The 25,873-nt window shown below is 41.6% G+C and overlaps 1 protein-coding gene across 1 annotated transcript in view; it reads right to left on the bottom strand.

Moving 5' to 3' along the window:
• Positions 1 to 25,081, bottom strand: part of LOC150083043 (uncharacterized) — a 41,053-nt gene extending 15,972 nt beyond the window's left edge. The window contains exons 1-4 of the mRNA XM_090378369.1: positions 25,016 to 25,081; positions 24,793 to 24,907; positions 8,056 to 8,091; positions 7,691 to 7,831 (exon numbers count right to left, since the gene is read on the bottom strand). Coding sequence (XP_090234495.1) covers positions 7,691 to 7,831; positions 8,056 to 8,091; positions 24,793 to 24,907; positions 25,016 to 25,081 — 358 coding nt within the window. The remainder of the gene's footprint in view (positions 1 to 7,690; positions 7,832 to 8,055; positions 8,092 to 24,792; positions 24,908 to 25,015) is intronic.
• Between the last annotated feature and the right edge of the window lie 792 nt (positions 25,082 to 25,873).

Genomic DNA, 25,873 nt, shown 5'->3' with positions numbered 1-25,873 from the left:
ACCCAAAAACACCGAGGAAATTGGTACAAGTGACGAAATCAAAAACAAACTAATAAGCACTATGAAGGACGACTTCCAGCAAACAAGAATAAGAGGAATACGCAAACTAAGGAGCGTAGGACTCGTGATCGAAACCGAGTCAAAGCGAGAGATGCAAGAGATAATTGAAAACCCCAAGATTGCTGCCCTGGGCCTAACAGCTGAGCCACCAAAAAGAAAAGGTCCGGCGATAATAATTTATGACGTGGGCAAGGATGTCACACCTAACCAACTAGCGTCTGAGCTGTACCACAGGAACTTACAGAGCAAAATCCCGGGAAAGGACCCACAAGAAACAGTAATACCCAAATACTTCATACAAGCGAGAAACGGAATAAATAAAAATTGGGTAGTTGAGCTTACCCCGGAGGCCTGGAAGGTCCTGAAAGACCAAACAAGGGTTTTCATTGAATGGGGAAGCTACCGCTATCACGAACGAGTAATCATACCGAAATGCTACCGTTGCTGTAAGTTTGGCCACACGACACACACATGTGCGCAAACCACCCCAACATGTGGCCACTGTTCTGAAAAGGGCCACGATTTTAACGCCTGCCCCCACAAAGATAAGGAACCCACCTGCGTTAACTGCAAGACTATGAAATTAGACCACAAGCACTCACTTAGGGACCCGAAATGCCCTACATACCAACGAACCAAGACCTTATACCAAAGCAGGATCAACTATGGGAACGAGAATTAAAAATTATAACACAAATATGCTGAAAATAATCCAAATTAACGCACAGCGGGCCAGATTTATTATTATTTATTTATCAGTGGTTGACCAGTTACGGACCAAAGCCGAAGACGAAAACTTGGATGTCATTATAGTCCAGGAACCGTATACACATCTAAAGCGGGTCGCAGGGTACCCACACAATTATAAGGTGACACCCCATGGGCTGCCGTTCTGGTAAGAAACATCAACATCAGCGCAACTAAAATCACACAGCTGTGTACTCCATGGGCTGCTTGTGCACAACTTGGCACAGCATTAGGATCTCTATATGTCGTGGCACTCTACTGCAGACCGGGACAAGATATAGGCTTTGCAATCGACTACCTCCGATGCCTACAGGACACCCTACCAAATCAAAGAGTCATCATTGGAGCTGATGTCAACTGTCGCTCCCCGGCATGGCACAGCCTCACCCCAGACAGGCGAGGAACTCGAAATGGACAACTCTTAGAAGACTACCTTGCAGGATCCTATCTAACTGTTCTAAATCGACCCCACCATCTGCCAACATTTTCGAGCACCCTCTGGGAGGCCACAATTGATGTCTCCCTGGCCACCAGGAGTATGGCCGGACATGTGACTAATTGGAGGGTGGAGGAAGCATGGACCACCTCAGACCACCGGGCAATAACCTTTTCAGTTGAAAGCCAACTAACAAGAATAACTCAAACAAACCAACCACAAATGAGATATGCAGTCGCAAATGCAGACTGGACACTATATAGAGAGTTGCTCACCACGGCAATTAAACACAATCTGGAAAACATAAACCCCCGGAGCGACCCGGATGACCTTCAGAGGGAAACTACAAAATTATTACTAAACATCAGTGATCGAGTGATAAAAAAAAAAAACCCAAAACCTGGCACAGTACCCTGGTGGACACCAGAAATTGCAGTACTACGACGACAAATGCAAAAAACAAGAAAAGACTTCCAGAGAGCTCGCAGAACCTGGCCCGAAGATGAGGTGGAGGTCTTGAGACAACATTACAGAGAAGCTAGGAACCGATACACAGACACCATAAAAAAAAGTAAGAAGGGTTCTTGGGAGCGCCTAGTGTCTACTTCTGGAAACACCGACCCCTGGGGCATAGTCTACAAGGTGATAACCAATAAGCTTCCCAGGGGCGAGGTCATTAGTACTACCAGGACACCGGAGGGAAACCTAATGACCACTTGGGAGCAGTCAATGGGCAACATACTGGACAAAATCTTCAAGGAACCAGCAATATTAACCATGCAAGAACAACACGAAATTTGCAAGGAGAACGCAATCTATAACACCTCGACAATTGAACCCCCCTTCACCCTGGAAGAGCTCAGTGAGGCTGCCACCAAGATCAGAAATCGCAAATGCCCAGGACTGGACATGATCGAACCAGAGATCTTGAAGAAAACTGCAGAATTTGCACCGCACTTACTACTTACTCTCTACAACAGGTGCCTGGAAACAGGCAAATTCCCCACAGCATGGAAAACAGCAAACACCAAGTTGTTACTTAAAAATCCTAACAAAAAACCGGACTGCCCAGAGTCATATAGACCTATTGCACTGCTCTCAGTGGTCAGCAAACTATATGAAAGACTGCTGCACAAGCGAATCAAAAACCACTATGAGAGGACAAACCTGGCGGCTAGGAATCAGTTCGGATTTAAGCCGGGTTCCTCCACAGTGGATGCACTTGGAAACCTGCTTCGGAAGGCACAGGAATGCAGAAAAAAATACCTGCTAGTCATTTCAATTGATTTTGCTGGGGCGTTCGACTCACTTGGGTGGCCGAGCGTCCTAGCCAGACTAAGGGTGGCTGCAGTCCCTATCAACCTATACAAGGTAATGGAGGACTACCTATCTTGCAGGAAAGTAGAAATAAATGCCAACTACCAAAAAGTCACAAGATCTGTATACAGGGGCTGCCCGCAGGGGTCTGTCTTGGGGCCACTCCTTTGGAATATGGTTCTCGATGAGCTCCTGAACCTGGACCTGGGGCTGATCGGAGCCCAGGCCTTTGCAGACGACCTTATTCTTACCATTGAGGCTGACTCAAGAGCCCAACTGGAAACTACCGCAAACCAAGCTCTGCAGAAAATACAAAATTGGGCTACAAGAAACCAGTTAAAAATTTCACCGACGAAAACCACAACTATTCTACTAAAAGGAACCCTGCAAATACGGCGCCCACCCCAAATTAAAATAGAAGGTGTGACCATTAAACTTGCCAACCAAATGAAATATCTAGGAGTTATCCTAGACAAAAACTTATCCTTTCAACCTCACCTACAATATATAAGGACGAAGATAAGACGTTACTCGGCACTGGTGGCGAGGGTTACGAGAAAAGACTGGGGATTAAAAAAAACAGCACTAATGTTGTATTATAAGGCAACCTTCATCCCTGCGATAACTTATGCTGCTGCAGTGTGGTACAGCAAAACGACGCTTGCAGTCAATAGGAGAACTCTGGATACGATACAAAGGACCATTTTACTAACAACCACACGAGCATGCAGAACAGTAAGCACACCAGCGTTGCAGGTGCTTGCTGGAGCGCTCCCCCTCGATTTGGAGACTGTAAAAGCTGGCTTGCTCTTCCTGCATGCCAGGGGGGTTGCTGCCACCTTCCAGGATTTCATAATTGACCCAGCGAGTAGTACAAAAACAGAAAAAGTCCGATTACAGGCTTACCTACTTCGGGAGTGGCAACAAAGATGGACCGATACAACAAAAGGAGAAATCACAAGAAAATTCCTTCCCAACCTCAGCAAAATATATCCCAAGCAACCAGCCTGGTACTTTCCGGGGAAGCATTTGACTTCGCTCCTTACTGGTCATGGTCCCTTTAAGGAGAAGCTGCTCGGGTTCTGCCTTGTTGAGGACCCAAACTGCACATGTGGGGAGATCGAGAACTGGAACCACTTGGTCTACGACTGCCCAGAATACGAAGATCTCAGAGGCATCCTGATCACAAAGATACACTACCTTCCGAAAGGACTGGAATCCCACTTCATTGACACAGAAGAGGAATACAGAGCACTTTCTCAATATGCGCAGGACCTCTTCGAGAGGAGAAAACTGCTAATTACCATAAATCGTGTCTGAAGAAAGATCACCACAAGTTAAACTGTACAAGACCATAAAATACTATCCAACAGAGTTACTACAGAGAAAAACCTTGAGACAAGTGAGTGAAAAACACAAGGACGGCGCTTACCCCATGAGCGACTGGACTGAAACCGGCTCAATATTGAAGAAAAGAGACTTAACGCAGCACAGCTGCCAAACGCCATTTGGCGAATTTAAGAGGGCACCCTAGCCTCCTTCATCTTTAATACCCATATCCCCGGTGGGGGGGGAGACGGTCTTACTGTCTCATCCCCCTCTCACCATTCCCACTTTCCCTTCTGGTGGGGCATGGGCATGCCCCACTGTGACTTGGAGTTGCCTCCTCTCTCGACTCCATACTTCTGTCTTTCCCCCCCCCAGACTTCAGTCTCCCCACCCACTCTACCTGCACATACGCAAGCGAATGCCCTACACATCGGAATTGATTTAATCATCTCCAAATTACGTTTTTTGCCCATACACTCGGCGTTTCAAAAATTTAGCGTTATTCCCCATAGAATTTACCAAAATAAAAAAAAATAAAAAAAATATATATATATATATCTTAGTTTATTTTTTAACTTTCATTTCCTCTTTTTATTTTATTATTTTTTTATTTTTTATTTTTATATATATATTTTTTTTTTTTTTTTTTTTTTTTAGGTCCTAGCCGCCGAAATCTCAGGAAATTAAGCGGCAGGACCTGCCAGAGTAAATCTTAGTCTACTGGTGTTTCCTGGTCTGCCTCCACGGGGCGAAAGTGGGGCAACGTTGGGCCTCAGTAGGGGTCCAGCGGCTAAACGACCAGATGAACAACGGTACATGACATTACACATATACAATATCCATACACTTTTAAATCTCTGGCATTTCCCAGCGAACTGGTTCACTCACAATGAAAGCAACGCGGAGATGGGGGAAACCCCTGGTGCCGTTTGACCCTAAACACACTTTACACTTTACACTTTAACCATCTTTCACTTCACACCGCGTCTGCCCCACACGTCCAAATTTAAATACTGTAACACCAAAATTCTTGCCCGACCTGTTAGGTCTCCAAGCTTGATATTTCCAGCGCATAACTCCATCTAGAGAAATTTCTAAAGTTATTGCAGAATAGACCGCGTTCATATTTTACTTCTTAGGTCCTAGCCACTGAAATATCAGGAAAGTAGGTGGCAGGATCTGCCAGAGTAGATTTGTCTTAATGGTGCACCCGGTGGGCCTTCCTGTGGCTGGGTATGGCAACGTTGGGTCCCACCAGGGGCCCGGCGGCTAACAGAACGGATGAACAATGGGCACAACACACTACATAACACATGGTCCATACACTTTTAAAATCTCTGGCTTTGACAGGATACTGTCACTCGATACATAGAACATACGCGGAGATTGGAGAAATCCCAGGAGCCTTTAGACCCTCAACATACCCATACCTATCTCTTGCTATACAGCATTACACGATTAGCATATTGTAGTTCCAAACTTAGTAATATAAGAATGCAACAGTTTGATAACAATAATGGTAGTGCAGTTAGACCTCAATTCGGCTTTAACGAACAGAAGCCTGGTGAACAATTTATTATAGATGGACAGTAAAATTTCAGTAAATACTAAAACCTCAACACGCAGTGATACGATGAAAAAAATTTGATAACAATCACTTTGACTACATCTAGAGATGTTTCGCGTATCTTTTCCGTTTTATTAGCCTGTATTCGTTGCTGTATGTACTGTATAGCTTACAAATAGAGTCAAAGAACATGAAGCATGTGATTGAGTATCGAGGTGGGGCGGATAGCTAAAAAGGCTATATGATATTCTAAGGCGCAAAGAGCGGTAATCAGGGCTGTAGTGGAGGGTATACGCCGTATATTCTCTGGATTTTTTTTAGGTGAATAGCATATACCTTCTGGTTTTAGATTTGAAAGACTTGAAAAAACAAATATTATTAAAATATTTATTAGAATTTTATTTTTAGCCAGTACTTAGTTTTATTAATACACACACATTATTTTATTAATACGCCGTATACCCTTGGAATTCGATTAATAAGAGCCTGATATGCACAGTATATTCTCTGCTTTTCGTAACATTCGTAGAGTCCACTTCCTGCTAATTTTGCGACTATAGCACTGGTGGTAATTACAAGTATATAAAACATACAGACGACTTGTGATCAAACCCTTGAGGAAACTATTATTCAGGCAGCTACTTGAAGCGCTTACAAAACACATGAATTTGAAATTTACAGATGGTTATGGCGTTTACCTAGAAGGCACGATGAAAGACAGATGGTATTTTCTCCTTCAGCATTCATTTGGCATTCTGTCCTTCAGAACACTCGGACATTAAAAATATGAGACCTTTCAGGCCGCGACACAAGGGGCAATTTCACTTTGTGGAAAATTCCAGCGTCCGCATATTTATCCAGCAGGTATTCCTTGACTGAATTTTTTTTTTTTTTTTTTTTTTTTACATCACTTTGATCCTGGAATTCAGCGCTGCGAGACTGAAGTCTGATGATTGCGCCAAAGAATGTTCCTTGTTGATCCTCGATAATGTAGATTTTTATTCACAGATGGAGAAACTGCGTAGCTAGTTTTGTAGCCTGTCTTGCCATACTTCTCATTAGTTTCTTGATTCAGTCTGTATCCCAGAAATTTGCAAGAGGTCATTCAAGAAATTTCTGGAGGAAGTAATCATGTTGAAGGACACTGAAGATGAAGTTAAAGATACCTGTAAGAAGTGGACTTCACATCCGGATTTTTAGTTGGAGCAGTGATTTGAAAGACTGAAATCCGGCTCACCAAAGAATAGAGAAAGGTCATGTACGACAAAGATCGTGATGTCGGGTTAAGCAAGTAAGACTAAGAGGCGTCATTATATTGTGTCTATAAATTGTGTTATTTTATGGTCACAATACTTGTCTTTATGACGATAGACCACTACGGTAAAAAAAAGAAGAAACCTTTTTGAGAAAATTAAACAGCTGGGATCCACCAGGCATTATCCAATAATAATAATTGTGTATTTTTCTAATGCATCGGTATAAGCTACAAAATTCGAGCACAGAGAGGAGTACAATAGCAAACTCTATAATACAGTTGGAGATTTAATCCAAAGGAAAGATAAATACTAAACATCGCCATTTAAACGTACAGAAATTTTCGACTTGTTTCACTTTTGTCTAGTTTGATGCAGGAATAGCGATGTGAAGCACAACTTAGAGATGATAAGATACGAAATACTTTTCAGGATGTGGGATCACGGTGCCTTTGATGTTTTGAACTTTTAAATGTATATTTTAATTTCTTGATTTGTTGCAACAAAACATATTTGTACTACAATTTAGATTGGTATTTGTGGTGTCCACTGATTTGTAGCTTTAGTCTCGTATTATTTCAAAGTTGTGTTCCATATTTTCTCTCGTGGGTAGCACAGTTGATATAATCACCGTCTACCCCACACCGGGTGGAAAAGACCCGAGTTCGAATTCTGTCAATGACACGAGGAATTTTTATGGGTCTTTTTCAAAACTTGGCTGAGTTAGTCGATTTCGGTAGAGCGTTGCATAGTTATTTTTTTCCGAAACTCTGGTGTTTCGTCCAGCAAACAACAAACCGACCACAGAACACACGCGATATGGTCTTAGCTGCTGATGCGCCTTAAATCCCATAACAACAGCTCCGTATTAATAAAAAGACACGACCTTCATACCTCCGTAAAAATAAAAAAGCATTATTTTGCCATGACCGGGGTTGATTATTACTGATCCTTCATAAACAAATAATTCGTAATACTTACCGAGAATATATTTGCATGCCTTTATCATCTTTGGAGGACTAAAAGTGTAGACCACGAAGTTGTTGAGCTCACATAGGTTGTTCAAAGTAGACGCTACACGACGTTTGCTGCCAGATGAATCACGGAGTCTATTATGGAGTTCTAAAACATAGAATAAGCAGTCAACTAAAGAACAGCTAATCTGTTTAACATCAACGGTATACTTGCATAATTACTTTAAAAAAAAAAGAAGCTTTTAATACATTAATAACTAGGTTACAACGTATTTATTATTAAAGTGTTTCAATTAGAATATGCCTCTGATCTAGTCCATGAGATGATGTACATTTACAAGGCAACATTTGTATATCAATATCAGTATTTACCTTTCATTACTGCAACACATCCCTCGCAGAGTAGAGCTAGAAAAATAAAATAGAATGGATCATTTTTCCTATTATTAAAGTAATATTGACTATGTATATAAAGTGCTTAGCATCATAATACACAGCCATTTCTGAATAAACAGAAAATTTTTAAGGTGGCATCGTTTTAGGTTATATCTCATATTGTGAATGCCTTCACAACGAGTTGCCATGATATTGCACTACTTCGAATAAGTAACGCTTCACCTAAGGAGAAGACTAGTGTTACTTATTCTCAGATAGGTACCACCACCCAGACAGCACTGTTTCAGGGCTATTTGGCCCTTCGTCAGTGAGTGGGTAGGTACCCAAGTGATGCAATGATGGCAAAAACAGTTATGAAGTATAACTCCACAATATGAGAGATGCCTGATGGTGACCATCAGGCATCTCTCATATTGTGGAGTTATACTTCATAACTGTTTTTGCCATCATTGCATCACTTGGGTACCTACCCACTCACTGACGAAGGGCCAAATAGCCCTGAAACAGTGCTGTCTGGGTGGTGGTACCTATCTGAGAATAAGTAACACTAGTCTTCTCCTTAGGTGAAGCGTTACTTATTCGAAGTAGTGCAGTATCATGGCAACTCGTTGTGAAGGCATTCACAATATGAGATATAACCTAAAACGATGCCACCTTAAAAATTTTCTGTTTATTCAGAAATGGCTGTGTATTATGATGCTAAGCACTTTATATACATAGTCTAAATTTGTTCGCAGCTTGAGGCTCTAGCCCTAAATGCGCCTTAGTCTAAAGTAATATTGTTATGCTGTACTTATATGAAAGTAAAATATAACGTTAACACTCCTTATTTAGGAATTTTTCATACTACAGTATTCAGTATTATGTTCTAAAAACTACACATCATCAAGTTTTGTTTTATCTGTTTAAAAATATAAACGTCGTCAAAATTAAGGCAAGCAAAAACCCTTTTCTTAAGCTTTGATTTCCGCAGTTAATAGAACAAACGCATGAGTATCTGAAAAATCATATCATAGTTGACTGTCCTCTCTATAATAGAACACAGCAAACCATATTCTTATTCAAAGCATGCAGCCCAAATCACTCATACTTTGACACGAATTAGAAACGACAGATCTGATATCAATGCAGTTTCACTTTTCTAAAAAAAAAATAAATAAAAATAATGTTATGCCAGTTGGTCCCGAGTGCCACGCGATTTTCTTGAGCGACACAAATCTTTCTGAATGATTTAGTTCTGTTTTATTTCTAGTGCCTTTCTCTCTTCAGCTCACTGTAAGTGGTTCTCTATTTAAAAGGTTTCAAGAACGCAGGAATAAAATCCACCTTTCTTTTCTTAGTATATTTATTAATTTCTTTATTAACTAAACCTGACTTATCAGCGATTTGTCACTAGTGGTATTGCTCTTGCGCTTGGTGGGGCGCCGGAAACCTTGGCAGAAAAGTTAATCTACCAAGGGCTAAAGGGAGCAGATATAGATCACAATGCGTTTCCACCTTTAGAGCGCAAAAGCTCTCAGCCGGAGACAGAATCCGACCATCATAAATCTCAATCCAAGAGATTAAAAACAATTTCCTCAGCAACAGATTTTCAAGCATTTTTCATATTGTACTCAGTTTCAGATCATCCTCTAAGTAAATTATCTCCCTTCCTTATACAGAAACAACAGGAAAATATTGCAGGATCTAAACCGGATAAATGACTGCAACCAGGAGACCTATTAGTGGAAACTATAAACCACAGGCATTCGGAGAAATTCCTGCAAGTTAGAATTTTGCTGAATTCCAGTAAAAGTATCACCCCGTGCAACGCTAAATAGGTCTAAGGATGTTATATCTAGCTGGGATCTGTTGAATATCACGGAGGAAGAAATATTTAACTGAGCTTCAGTAACAAAATGGAATTGGAGTCCAACGAATTATGATTAATTCTAAGGTATTATTCTTACCTTTAAATATCACAAACCTACTCTCATCGTAAAAGCAGGTTATTTACTTTACCGTATTCGTCCCTACGCTTTCAGTCCCTTGATGTTAGTAGTGCCAAAAGCATGGCCATTCTGTCGAACAGGGCCCCGCTCTCAAATGGGCAACACAATATTGTTCATTAATGTATTAAATATTATTCTTATTTAAAATTTTGATTCAGTATAATATAAAATTATTTAATTGTCTTAGTTACTGTAAAATTTGAAAAATTAAAAAAATAATAATAATAATAAATACTCCGAATAAGTTTTGCACATGACCCTAGGGCCCCAAAAGTAATTCTTGAATAGGGCCTCTCAAAAATTTTGAGGCGGCTCTGAACAACGTACAGAGGAAACCCGGTTTCTCCCAACTGTGGATCCTCCGATCACATTCAAAGTGATTGTTTGGTGACAGAAATGACCTGTCCCAACTGTAAAGGCGTTTTCTAAGGCATGTGACAAGATGGAAACTGGAAAAAAAAAAAAAAATTGTAGAATATAATGTTAAAAACAAAATAAATAAGTTACCAGGAAGCAAGGTAACTAAAAGTTTGCCCAAACGTACCTATGCCAATATTGCACAAAAACATCAAACAGTGCCACTGTTTGAACATATCAATATCCTTCAAACATATCAATCTCCGACAGGGCTCGGACTGCGCTCTCTCAGCAACAGTCCAACGTTCCTAAGCACTTGGCCAGCCAAGTAATGTTCCTCTTACATCTCCTCCAGTGATTGCTACTACACCACATAGTTTAAGTTGGAATTCGACAAAGAATATTCAAGGCACATCTGTGGATACAGATGACTTATCATCAAGAAGATTCGATTCTATAAATATACATGCAAGAAGATATGGACACCGATTTCTTCTCAAAAAAAAAAAAAAAAAAGAGACAAACCGAAGTTTGAACGCCATAAGCCAGCCACAGTGAAAAAGCAGTAAGATACAGCTTCTACTAAATTCTAGTAATGCCTTTTATTTTTCAATGGAACTGTAGAAGCTTTCGTTGCAACAGTGACGATATTTAAGACTTAATTAATCGCTACTTTCCAGTTGGTTTCTGTCTGCAGGAAATCTGTTTAACTTTTCAAATTTCTGCTTCCATAAAGAACTAGTCTATCTATCGACGAGACCGAAATACATCGGATGCTACTTGTGGTGGTGTGGATTTCTTGGTCAGCTCACAGATCCCGACCAACCAAATCGCTATTCAAATCCAAATTAAAGCTGTTGCTGGTCGTCTTATTACCCAGATTGCGTTAACACTAATTTCAGTCTATCTCCCACTAAATCATACCTATTCTTACAAAAATTCTTGGAGAGCTACCTTCCCCTCTCTATCTGCTAGGGTATTTCAGTCACCACTCCTTCTGGGATCCCTTAAATTAGGTAGACATGGCCGACTGGTTGAAGCCTTTCAGAATAAGAAAAACCTTTCCATTGTTAATACTGGCGTGCATACTCATATGCCAGTTGCTATTTGGACAAACATCTGCAATTTATTTCTCGATTTGTTCCCCGATACAGTATCCATTTTCCATTCTCTTAAGCTAATTGATTTAAAAGTCATTTCAGCTATTTATCAGGCTGGACAAGAAAATTATACGACTACAACCCAAACCATAGATGAAGTCACGAAGTATATCACATCGTGCTTGTTATCTGCAGCTAAATGCTCAATTCCATTATCAAATCCCCTAGCCCGATGGCTTTTTAATTATTGGTAGAATGAAAAATGCACGAAAGCGAAGAATGGATAAAATAAAAGCGTAGAATTTATTTCGTCGACCCCTAACCACAGTTAATCTTATTAACTATAAGAAGCTGAGGGCAAAAGCACCTTTCACTCGAAGACAAGGCAAGAAGAAATACTGGACTTGGTTTGCATCTAATGTTAATAGAAACACTGACTCCAGATTGATATGGATGAAAATTTGGCAAGTTGCAACCAATAACTTCCCCTGTTCTTTCCTAGAACGGGAATGGGCCGGAACTCTCCGCTCCTCTGGATATAGCAAATGCCTTGGGAAAAACTTTTGCCCAAGTCTCAGTGGCATCAACTTACTCTCTGCCATTCTACAAAATTAAGACTGACACTGAACAGTGATCCATCCACTTTCGAACCTCAATTCCTTCCATATAACCAACCTCCTCAATATTCTGAACATCTACAAGCTAATAGAACAGTATCGTTGGGGCAGATGGAATATATACTCAGTGATCGAATTGTGAACACTTGCCTAATAGCGTGTTGGGCCACCGTCTGCACGGATAACAGCTGCTATTCAATTAGGCATTGACTCCACTGGATGTCTGAAGACGCCCGTAGGGATTTGCAGTTATGCTGTCTGCAAGGCTTTCCACAGAGTTGGAATAAATGACGGTTGCGTGTCCATACGCCTCACTTCCTGTTTGAAAACATTGCAGCTGTTCAATTGGATTGAGGTAAGGAGAATTCGGAGGACAATCAAAATCACCCCACCCTCGAACCACTCGTATATAGTGCGGGCCCGATGACACGGCGCATTATCATCTTGGAAGATCCCGTTTCTGTCCGAAAAAAAATATACAACATGGCAGGATTCACATTGCCTTTTACAAAAACACCCTACATAAGTTTTGCACACACACACACATTAGCCATAGCCACATAATGGCTAGAAGCCAAGATGTGCATAACACCAAAGACGACCTACCGAGCAACCATGAAAATAGACAAAAAAACTGAATGAAGGACGAATAGCAGCCATTCTGGCGGCCTGAGCCAAGCACTAGCCTGACTCTTTTTTTTTTTTTTTTTTTTTGATTTGGTAGTTGTTGGCGCATCGGCTTCTGTGGCCATATTGCACCTCCCAAGGTTTTTGCAGTACTTTGATCCAAGCCCGAGGCGGGAATCGAACCCGCGACCTTTGGGTTGCCGGGCAGGTACTTTACCCACTCGGCTAGCCCGGAGCCTGACTCTTCTTTAACACCCCTTCCTGGCAGGGAGACGAGATGACCAGTCGCCTTGCCCCCCCCTGCTGTCCCACCTTTCCTTCTGGTGAGGCATGGGCATGCCACACTGACCACTTGGGGGAATCTCCTCTGTCGCCCCCATACTTCTGCCTTTACCCCCCAACCTTCTGCCTCCCCTCCCCCACTACCTATACACGACGCGAACGCCTTACATACCAAATTTAATCTAGCCCAAAAATAATCTTCGCCCAGTCTCGGCCTAATTATCCCACGCACTGCCCTGCTCCTGCCATATGAATGCATGCACACGTGCTGTATGCAAACATCCAAAGTAATTACGACTGCATGGATGCGTATATATTTCTATATATGTATCACTGTTGTGTATATGTGCATATATATGTATGTTCTTATATGTGTACATAAGTTTTTTTTTTTTTTTTAGGTCCTAGCTGCCGAAATCTCAGGAAATTACGCGGCAGGACCTGCCAGAGTAACTTAAGTCTACTGGATTTCTGGTTTGCCTTCACGGGGTGAAGGTGGAGCAATGCTGGGCTCCAGCAGGAGTACAGCGGCTAAATGACCAGATGAACAAGGTGCACGACATTATACAGGTACAATACCCACACACTTTTAAACCTCTGGCATTCCCAGCAAACTGGTACACCCACAAAGAAAGCAACGCGGAGATGGGGGAAACCCTTGGTGCCGCATGACAACAATACACCTTACACAAGTTTTGCACAGGATCCAAGGGCATTTCGTCCCGCTCCTCTGCTTCGGAACTTGTGATCAATAAAGGCCACACCTTTCTGTTCAACGAAGCAAAAATAATGAGTATCCAACTTGATTACACCAAATTATTAATTGCGGAGACGCTTGAAATGGAATTACATCAAAATTCAATCAATGTACGTCGCATAAGCTATCGCCCCTACCCCATCTCGATGGGGTAGGGGGCGATATCTTATGCGCCATTAAACACCCATAACACACACACACCAGTATACATCGAATTGTACATTAGATCTATACTGATAACTTGTCAAACCCTGTGATGGGCAATAATTGAGAAATTCGAAACTTCGTAGCATCTGCGCCCCCCCCCCCCCATAGTCGCAAACGGGATAGCAGGAAACCTGACAAGTTCCCGTGCTCAGTTACCCTGAGAAAATCATAAAAATCACCTCAAAAACCACACCAATTTTACTATATTTACGAAGGTAGAAAAAATTTCAGATTTTTAATCATTGATTAACAGTTAACCTGCGATTGTTATTTTAGTGAGATATTCCTCAGGAGTTTCACAGACGGTGCCGGTTTACACTGTAAGACTGTATCCAAAAGAGGACACTCGTGTTAATTAGCGACCCCGCACTTAAGAAGTTACTTTACTCCCAATCGCACGGCGTTTCGACGAGTATTTCCGCTGGTTTAGTTCTTCTGAATTAGAATCCCTAATTCCAATTTTTTTTTTTTTTTTTAATAGCCCGAAAACACGTTCATATACAGTGTGATCACTGAACTATGACCACCCCACCGGTAATGGACTATACCACATAGATCGCAATATAAAATGCCGAAGAGCAGTGGTAATTTGCATTTTTTTTTTTTTTTTTTTTTCTTTATGTGAACCCCAAACACGAGAGGTATTAGAACCTATAGTACTAGTACCGTGCTTGGGTTGGAGGTTCAGAAGATAAAAGAAGATATTTGTTGACATTGGACTTGAACTTCTGTAGACTGTAATTTTCAGGAAATACGTATGAAGGAAGGTTGTTTCAGAAAACGGCAGCTGAATGAATAAACGAGGAAAATGAAAACTTGGTTCTGTGAGTTCGAAGTTGGACAGTAAATGGATGTTGGTGGCACGTGCTCGTACTGTTTTTAAAGAGAGAGAGCGGGAATTATAGAAGCCAATTCAGAAGAACAGTGCCCATGGAAGAATCTGTACAAAAGGCATTCAGCAGAAATAGTACGTCTATGAGACATCGAGTGGAGAGAGTCATTCACTGCCCTCTTCTGAATGGAATCTAGAAGCCTGAGAGAGGTTTTGGGGGCACCGCCCCAGATGTGGGAACAATATTCCATGGTAAGGCGGATTTGTGATTTATACAGAGTGAACAGTTGTTTGGAAGAAAAGTAATGCCGAGAGTAAAAGAGAAAACTAAGTTTTTTAGTTGCAGAGGAAGTAATATTTGTAATGTGCTTGTGCCAAGAGAGATTAGAAGACAGGGTAATCCCAAAAGATATATCATCTTTCCTAGAAATTTTTGTATCACCAACGTTAAGCATAGGAGCAGAATAATCCTTTTTGCAAGAAATAAGACGAGACTGAGTTTTAGAAGGATATAAATCAACTAATTTGTCTTTGCCCCACTGAAGAATTACCTTGGAGATCGGCATTTAAGAAATTGGTAGCGGATATTCGAGAAGTTGAAGCTGATTGAGCAGGGCAAGGTTTCTCAAAACAGAAAGTGGAATGCAATGTGCTATCATCAGCAAAACTATGGATACGATTTTCAGTCAATGGAAGAAAGTCGTTAATATTCAAGAGGAAAAGGGTGGGGGAAAGAAAACCTAGGGGAACACAAGCAATAGTGGAGAAGTTAGAAGACAGAGAGCCATCTACCATCACCCTCAGTGACCGAGCAGAGAGAAAACTTGGATAACCAATTACAAAAAACTGTTGGCAAACCATAAGATGGAAACTTGTTTAGAAGAACTTTATGCCAAACACGATCGGAAACCTTTGAGATGTCAAAAGCAACTGCTTGTGTTTCACCGAACCTTTTCCATTGAATTTGTCCATAAATGGGTAGCATAAGCCAGAATATCACCAGTGGATTGATACTGACGATCGTTGATCACACGGAAGGTTTCTAGGTAGTTTAAGAATTGGCGGTTAATTGATTTCTCCATTACTTTTGAAAGAGTAGAAATAATTGCAATGGGACGATAATTGGATGGGAGGGATTTGTCATCCCTTTTTAGGAACTGGCTGGATATGAGCAAATTTCCAAGCAGAAGGAAAACCACCTTTGGAATAAGAAAGTGAAAAAAGGCGGCAAAGAGCTGGAGTAAGTTCAGGAACACAGGTTTTGAGCACAAGTGGAGAAATACCATCAGGACCTAGAGCTTTCTTAGCATCAAGATTCGTCAAAATCCTTCTGACGGAAGACCACAGGAGGCATTAAATGGAGCGTGTTCGGAATGGTGGGAGTTGTTTTACCAAGATCATTAATACATGAGTGTTGGAATTAAAATGGGATGCTAGCAGGTCAGCTTTAATCCTTGGCTGATGTGACAATAGAACCATCTGGTTTTGGCAGAGATGGGCAAAAGTTGCAGCCAATAACTTTGGCAAGAGACCAGAATGCTCGGCTACCATTAGGGCAAGAAGCAAGTTTTATACTCTTAGTCTGTTCAAAATCTAGTTTGGGCTGATTAATAACTGCTTTACAATTGTTGCGAGCTTTGGTGTAGGCAGAAAATGAAACTGAAGAATTGGAAACAAGCCAATTACAATATGCAACATTCTTCTCTTGAACAACTTTAGCACATTTATTGGAAAACCTAAGGTTTAGATAAAGGACGAGATATTAAATTCCTACAAAAATAATTTCACTGACACGATTTGAGCAAACATTGACATCAGAAGTTTTGAAACAGCAATCCGACCAAAGAAAAGAATTCTCGCGGGCCATCCCATTTTGCATCAACGAGGTTGTGTCACTCCTGGGACGACCGAACGAAGGAGTTTTCTCTCTCTCTCTCTCTCTCTCTCTCTCTCTCTCTCTCTCTCTCTCTGAGAGGACTGTCATATCCAGGAAGTTTCTTGTTTTGATCTTCAGTGGGTGGTGTTTGGGTGACTAACCCGTCTAGCAGTGAAGACAGACTATGCAATCTCAGTAAAGGCGGTGCAGCCCTGCTCGTCCATTATAATCAGGTGCTCACATTGCCGAGGATTATCTTTGATTTTTGTAGCAAATCTTTGCCAGAACTCGTCATATTCATGGCAATGATACGTCACATGATCCCACTTTTCTTCAGCCCCGCAGTGACACAGTAGATCATCTTCAATACCTAGGGATCTGAGCTTCCCTTTATAGGGTCTGTGGCCTGTCAATAGAAATGTAGTATGGAGGCCTGGTGAGTACCAGGGACGAGGCTTTGTACTGATGAGGTTCACAGAGGGAATGAACTTTTTGGTTATAATCCTTTGTTGGTGGTGTCCCGTATCTTTTGCGAGGTCCTGTGCATAATTTCAGAGATTCTCTTTCTTTCCTGTTTGAGGTTGGTTGTTATCAAGGTTAAGAGTGATGCCTGCTGTTTCGGTGGAAATACTCTTCAACCGTTGATACAATCCTCTTCTTATTACCTCTAGGTGTAGGGTTATACATCCAGCTAGCACCTGTAGAGCTAGGGTGCTTACTGTACGGCACGCCCTTGTTACGGCATAGAACGCTGTATTGAGTCTTGTTTACGGCGAGTTCGGTCGAGGGAGGCCCTAATACACCATACTGAGGCTCCATAGAAAGCTATTGGGACAAATATGGCATTATAGATGAGGGCTAGAGCCTGGCGCTTAAGGCCTCAGTCTGTACGGCTTATACGGATGATCATGGCCGAGTATTTTTTTTTTTTTATTTTCTCAGACATATATTTCAAGTGAATTCCTAAATACTTGATTTCTGGGTACAATCTTATGGAGGTGTTGTCAATTTTGATAACCGGTGGTGTTCGTAGTTGGAGCGTTCCCTTGAGCAATATAGATTTTGTTTTCTCTCCCGAGGTCTTTAGTCGGTGAATGGTCGTCCAATTACGGAGCCTAGTGCACAATTTGCGCGCTCCTCTAAATCAGCTCTTGTGTGGCCATGCACCACCAAAACCAAATCGTCAGCAAACGCAATGGGTCATCCTCAAGTCCATCCCAAGGAATTCGTCCAGGACAATGGACCAAAAGAAAGGCCCCAGGACCGAGCTCTGGGGACAGCCTCGGGAGACCTGGCTAGTGACAGATTTGTACCTGGTACTAACATGGACAGGGTGGTGTTTCAGGTACTCCTTGACACAGCTGTAAAGGTTGACTGGTGCTTTGGCTTGGCTGAATCTTCTGAGAATACTTGGCCACCACAGCCGATCAAATGCTCCAGCAAACTGTAATGGTAAGTGCATACTTGGCTTGAGTGCTTGAAGCAGTAGATATTAATTTAAGAAGAGCATCTTCAGTGCTGCAGCCAGCTTTGAAACCGTACTGAAGTGGAGAAACGAGGTTTTCTTTAGAGTATATAATTTTGACAACCTGTTGAGCAGAAGCCTTTCCAGAAGTGTGCCGAAGACTGGCAAGAGAGCAATTGGCCTGTAAGATTTTGGCTCTTCAGGTGGTTTGTCTGGGTTCTTCAAGATGAATTTAAGGCATGCATCCTTCCAGATAGCAGGAAAGTGGCCTTCCATTAGGCATCTGTTGAAAGTTACGAGCATGGTGTTAGGGAAGTAGGTTGCAAATTTCTTGATAACATCCACCTCGAGGAGGTCATTGCCAGGAGTTTTATTTTCTTTAGTTTTGTCCAGTGCAGCTTTTAGATCGTCATTTGTAAAAAGGTCCTTCAGTATTTTCTGTTGTGTAACAATCGTTAGCGGTGACAATCTGTAGTTGCTCTTCAGTTAACTGTGCATCATCTGTTGGAAAGAGGGCATTTAGCATATTGTGGACAGAGTCCTCCCAAGTGAAGGTGGAAGAACCATCAGGCTTTACAGTTCTACTGAGGACTTCACCTCTAGGGAGTTTGTTCAAAACGATACAATAGACAACTTTCCAGGGGTTATCATTTCCTGTGATGGAGACCAAATTCTGCCAGGAGGCTTTTTTGCCGCGTCTAATCATGGTAGTGTAACTGTACCTTAATAATCGGTAAGTTTCTCTTGCGGCTTCGCCCTCCAAGGGGTTGTGAGGTGAGCACGGGCTCTCTGAAAAGTTTTACGAACTTGGTGGACTCTCTTCCTCATGTCTCGTAGTTCAGCATTCCAGCAAGGGACTGCGTATTTTAAGGGCCTTCTCTTGGGAATTGCCATAGCACAGGCCTCTTTGATGATCTTGGAGAGGGAAACTGCACAGTCCTCAGAGGTGATGTGTGATTCAGTTGTGAAGAGTCTTCATGAAGTCTTCTTACAAGTTCGGCTTGAAAACGTGGCCAGTCAGCTTTCTTTGTGCAAAATCGCACTACATCTTTTGGTATTGGGGAACGCGATCCACAGAGCGGCCAAGAGAATAGGTGATCGCTCTGTGGTCAGAAGTGGTTCATGCTTCATTAACCTTCCACTTGCTGAACTTTCGAGAAATAGTCGGCGTGGTCAGGGTGATGTCGATAGTACTTTCCCAGAGGGTGCTACTGTATGTGGGGAGATTTCTAGGCTGGTTGAGTACTTGTAGTTTGGTTTTTTTTTTATTATTATTTTATTTATTTTTTTTATTTTTATTATTTTTTAAATTTATTTATTATTTTGTTGTTTTTTTTTTTTTTTTTTTTTTTTTTGCTCTGATATTAGGGCAGTAATAGCTGGTAAACCAGAGCGTTCGGAGGGTGGTCGCGATACATGCGTAGTTGTGGCCTACCTCCCCGTGGTGTAGACGGACACTGAGCAGGCTTTCCAGGTGATCGCCTGCCTGGTGACAAAACGACCAGAAACAACACACACACACTGCACGAACATAATATTACACACATTTCTGGCCTTTTACAGTGCTTTCTGTAATCATCACAGTGTACAAAGGCGGAGATGAATTGACGTTCAGGTGCCGTCCTACATAAGATACCATACATGTCTACATGAAGGCAAGGATGAAGTTTTCAAGTTCCTCCCCATTTCGAGTGCCCGTACGATCAGGTGTTTGACTATGCCACAAGGGAGAGCGACAATTCGGGTCCATGGCTATGAGTAGCTTACCCCCTGGGAGAAGGTCAAGTGCTGTTTGTATTATGGCGATCGCAATTGAGATGTCTTCACCAGATCTGCTATAGAGTGAGAGCAAATGTAAGGATCCCATGGCAGTAAGAATCTGAGCACAGGCACTAAGGGATGTACAAAGTGGAGCTACTTCAGTTACAGAGATTTCAGTGTTACTGACTAGGATTGCGGCCCGCGGTGCATCTGTAGTACCTTAACCTGTGACCTTACCCTTGTAGGCATAAGGCTCCTGGAGCATAATTATGTCAATATTTTCTTCCTCTGTTTTTAATTTAATTTGTTCAACCACCGGTCTGGCACGCTGTGCATTAATCTGCAAGAAATTCAGCTTCTTCTGTGTTGGTGGTGGTTGGGTGGACCGTCTATCCATAATTGGTTCTATCTTGGTAAATTCCCTTAAATTTTATATATACAGGGCAGTTTGTATCCCTGACGGAGTGCAGGTGGGGTATTTTAGAACGTTTGCAGTTTGCGCAAGCTGCTGGTTCTTCCCTTTTGGGACAGTCTTTAAATTCATGTCCGTGCTGCGCACAGTGACTACAAGTTGTGGGATCCGTTGGTTGCAGGTGTGCGATGTGTGCCCAAATTGCAGGGAACTGGAACGTACTCCTTGAATCGGTGGCTTCCCCTTCCGATGTAAATCCTCTCATGTTGGCTAATAACCTTCCGATGTAAATCCTCTCATGTTGGCTAATAACCTTCCATGCTCTGGGGGAAAGTTCGACTACCCAGTTAACTGTAGCAACTGACTTAGACTTCGTGATATGCTTCGGTATAATGTCAGCATCAACATCGTCCTCTGCTGTATGCGCGCTAAGGTTTTTGTGGTATATCTCCTCCTTTAGCGCTTGAGGAGTAGTACTCTTGTCCAGACCGAAGAGGATAATGGAAGTTCCTTTTCATTTTGGCGTTTCCGCCTTCAGTCCTATGTTGGGGATTTCTGAACTGTTTAGTATAGTGAGTGCCTCCTCCCTAGTATCCGTTTCAGTGATAACACCAGGCATCCTTGTTTTTCTTATGCTTTTGATCTTTAAGGTTTTAATCTGCTCCTTGAGATTACTGGTTAAAACATCCTTAACTGCTCGCTAGTTGTTAGTTGCGCGTCCTCTGTGGGCTTTACTAAGATAACGTGCGATTTAGCTGTTCTTTTGTCAGATTTCCTAATAGTATTGTTTTGCACAGGGACCTCTTCGTTGGGCGAGGAAGTGGCAATCCTCAACGCTTCGGCAAAAGAACGGGGCATTGTAGCATTTTGTTTTCCCGTTCTTGTGTGAGTAAGTCCAATTTGGCCGACATTTTCTCGTTATCTGTATGCAGATGGTAACCAGTGCCCTCCATTTTCAACCATATTTTAATAATGCCTGTGCGAGTGACAGCAGTGATTCTGTTTGTCTTCTTAGCCATATATTTCTCAAGGATGTCGCGCAGTTTTAAGAATTGGTCAAGTGGGGTCCCCTGTAGTGGTTCTGATGAAGGAGATTAGCATTTCTAGTGCTTCTGCCAGCGTCTGCTCGGTCTCTGTTCATATATTCAACGTCGGAATATGACACGGTTGTAGTTCAGCGCAAAATTCCAGAATAGGGCAATAAAAATTTTCAGGATTCCACAACTATAGTTGTTAGAGAATCGCAAGAGATTTTGTTTATTTTGCAGGCTGACTTAAATGTTTTCGAAAAATATACGTACACTGATCAAGTGGGGAATTTGTAAACGCGCTATAAATAAATTCCATATTGTATGCGTGGATAATCCCATTTAGCTTGACCTCGTGAAACTCGAACAAGTATACTGTACAGTAAACGGCTTTAACTACTTGCTCTTCTCAGAGAACAAAAGGCAGAGGGGTCATAGTAAGAAATAGGAATAAATTAGAAACAATACAAAGGACAATCTACTCACTATTACCAGAGCATGTCGCACAGTAAGCACACCTGCGCTACAGTTGCTGGCCGGAGCTCTCCCACTTTACCTGGAAGTAGCCAAAAGAGGCTTATATTATAAATTTAGAAAGGGCATACCCACAGAATTTCTGGGGATAGCCCTTGATACAACCAACACCTTCAATGATGGAAAAAAAAAAAAAAAAAAAAAAAATAGCCACAAAGCTCCATGAGCTATGGCTGGCAAACAAAGTGGGAGCAGGAAACCAGAGGTCTGGTTACCAAACGGTTTCTACCATGGGTGGCAATTGTTAGCCCAAAGCCACCCCTAGACTTTTTGAAACATTTATATTGACAGGTCACGGCTCTCTAAAGGCGAAACTAACCTCCTTAGGCCTGACTGATGACCCAAACTGCACCTGTGGCGAGAGTGAAGACTGGGCACACATTCTATATGAATGTATAATATATGACATCCCCAGAACAGAGCTAAAAGCACAGATTTGCCCTCTTCCCAGGGGAGAAGAACATCTGTTCATCATAGAGCAGTCAAATTATAAAGCCTTTACATCTTTCACACATAAAGTACTCGAAATGTGCAGAACTACCCAAAGATTGGCAATTCAGCCCCCCCTCCCCAGCAATTAATCAATAGTTAAAATTGCCCAAGTTTCCCACCACGCCCAGACGATGACTTAAAAACTGTCAGGATAGCAGTATTCTTCACTCTGACAGAAACCTGACATGACAAACCTCCCCAGGACTACCCTGCCATGTGTAGGAATCTGGGGCCCCATGCGAAATAAGTAACCACGTAGGGGAGGGAGATGTACAGGCAGCCAGGGAAGCAGATTAGCTGATAAATATCAGTAAGCTAGTAGCAAAGGGATGCACTGTAGAATGAGAACGAATAGGCAGGGCACTGAGTGAACTAGGAATTATGGTAAAAGGGAATAAATGGCAGTTTTGTTGAAAGAAAGAGTGACCTAGCATGAGGGAAAGAGAGAGTGAATGGGAATGAGTGGAAGAGCAAATGTAATTGGCCGAAAGAATACAAAGTTAAAAATAACTTACATCACTTTATATATACTGTACTAACAAACATTTACTAACCACATCAACACTATCACTGCATTCTCCCCTGGCTTACAAAAAAAAAAAAAAAAAAAAAAACTTGTGGCTAGGCCTGCACCACAACTGAAGAATAACAGTAAGTTGAGGTGCCCAGAGAGTGCAGTGCAGAAAGTAAGAGTCGAATAAATGAGATGAGAGCTAGAAGAATGAATAAAAGTGTAAGCATATGAGAAAAAGAACACAAACCATAAATGAAGTGAGGCACAGCGGCTGGGTGGTCAGAGAGACAACGGAACATAACACTACACAACAGACACCACTCCCCACACTTTTTGGATCTCTGGCCTCCGCAGAGTTCTGTGTCACTCACAAAGAATACAACGTGGAGATGGGGAAACCTCTGGTGTCGTCAGACAACTAACGCACTTTACACTTTAGTCCCACCATTGTGAAGGTGGAAGCAGAGGATTTGGCTGTCACAGACCGTCCGGACTTCGCCGAAATTGGGTCCATTTGACTTGAGCACCCGAATATCAGTTCCATCAGTGTTTTAAACTCCCAGGTAGCAAATACAGCTTGTATGGCATATCTGAGGGAATGTCTGTGACAACCTCAAGTACCAATCTGGTCGTGCAAGTTAAGGTGACAAAGTGTCAGTTATAGGATGTAGTAAACATATCACAGAATTTCAAAAGGGTATGAATGTGGTAGCTCGTGCATCGAGTGCTTCCATATAGCAAACGGCACGCCTTGTCGATTGCTCATGGTCTACAAAGAATGGTGTTGAACGGTCAAACCACCTCCTGCCAACAGAACTGTAAACGATTATGCAAGGTGGATGTTCGTGGTGAGCGAAGGATGTAGCGCGTTGTACGGACTGAACGGTAGGTTACTGTGTGACAGGTGACATCGTAATACCCCAAATGACAATGCGCAACACACAGACGCACGGGTTTCCACAGCAAACGATCCAAGAGACACTGTCTCCTCGCTGATTATCGTCGATGGCGAATGCTGCGGTGTTAACTTGCTGGTTGGACACTGGAGGACGTGAAACGAGTGTGCTGGTTGAATTAGTCCAAATACTGATGCACGCCGACGGACTACTTCGTGTGTGGCGCAAGCAACATTGCCCTATCGTGCATGGTGATGGTGGTTGATTAATATGGAGCATGTTTTGCTGGCAAGAACTAGGACCACTGGTGCGTATGGCTAACGTTTTACTAGTGAAATATACTGCATTTTTCTCTTAAGAAACGGGATCTGGCGATATGATAATACGCCGTGTCATTGTGCAATGTGCAAAATTGGTTCTGGGGATACATTGAAGATATCACCCATCTTGATTGGCCTTTAAATTGGCCTCAATCAAATTGAACACCTGTGGGATGTTTTGGAACGTAAGTGAGAAGTGTGGATACACAACCGTCGTCTATTTCGACACTGCAAAGCTTTACAGTCAGCTTGGCTGCAGATCCCTATGGACGTCTTCAGACATCTAGCAGAGTCAATGTCTAGCGAACAGCGGCTGTTATACGTGTGAACGGTGGTCCAATATAGTATTACTTAGGTGGTTATAATTCAGTGATCGCTCAATGTATATTTCCTAAAAATTACAATCAACAGTAATTGCTGTGCAACCAGGTAGCTTTTACCTTCCCAATCGTAATAGAAGTACGAATACTTTTCGTGTTTAGGTAATAATGAAAAACAAAACAAAACAAAAAAAACAACAACCGTATTTGAGTATCATATTTCAAGGTAAAATCCCAAGTTCACTTTTTGTGAAATATACTTAGACTGTGTATTTCCGTTATAACAAAATAAACCAGCGCGTTAGAAAAATGAAATCAAACTCACGTTGTCCAACCTTCGGTATTTCAGCTTCACCACCGGTGAAGAGAGCCAGTATAGCTCCAAGCGTCAGAACTCCTGGCAGTAACATTTTCCACAATTTTAATAAAAATTGTTCAACCTATAATTAAAGAATCAAATTTTAGTTTCACTCTTTTATTGTTGTAAAGAAGAGAAATCCTCCCAGAATTCGAGTGTTTCCTTTATCAATTTGTAACATGACCCTTACAGTATTCATCACAAAAGGGGGCGGAGTTAGTACAGCGATACCAGCCTGTATGAACTTTATTATCATTTAACAAAGCTCGGTACTTATGATAACTTATCGGGTGGATGTCCCTTCAGAGTAGCATATATAACTTTCCTCACATCAATAATGTTTCAAATATCAGTTTCTGATAGAAAGTGATGGTGTAATCAGGTGTTGCGGCAATGGTTTTTAATTAGTAGCCTTCAGTTACGTGACGTTTTTTTAAACACTGGTATCCATCTAGTTAGGAGATTTATGTATTCCTGGATAGCGTTGGGTATGGCAGAAAAAAAGTATCACTGAAATAATTTTCTCACAGAAAATACCATAAAGCTAGATTACGTTCTGAATCAGACAATCGATCTTTTTTTTTTTTTTTTAACTGGTGATAGCTTGTAGCACAGAGTAATAAGATACAGAGTGTCAACTCCCATAGACGATAATGTTAATTCCGGTTACACGTTAAAACGCATAGAAAGTGGCGCCACCAAAATCAGACCTAAGCAACAAGCCGGAACATTGCGAAGAGTTCGTGGAACACTTTCTATAATTTTGTAATTGCAATGGACAATATATCGATTCACCGAATATTAATATAGAATATTCATAATTAATTATTGTTGCCAAACAAAAAAGGGCACTATGAAATTAAACCATAATTATGGATATCGAATAATCTAAAAAGTTATTATAACAAATGTGTGGTAACATTAAAAGAAGCTGTTTTCTTTTTCCTGTGTTCAAATCAATCTGCTTTTTTTTTTCTTTTTCCTGTGTTCAAATCAATCTGCTTTTTTTTTTCTTTTTTTTTTCTTTTTTTTTCCTTCTACACTACCC

This window comes from Mastigoproctus giganteus, chromosome 7 (assembly GCF_048544385.1).
Source record: "Mastigoproctus giganteus isolate SK-2022 chromosome 7, ASM4854438v1, whole genome shotgun sequence".
Lineage (NCBI taxonomy): Eukaryota > Metazoa > Arthropoda > Arachnida > Uropygi > Thelyphonidae > Mastigoproctus > Mastigoproctus giganteus.
Note: the sequence above shows the minus strand (reverse complement) of the source record. Positions and strands in the feature narration are given on the sequence as shown.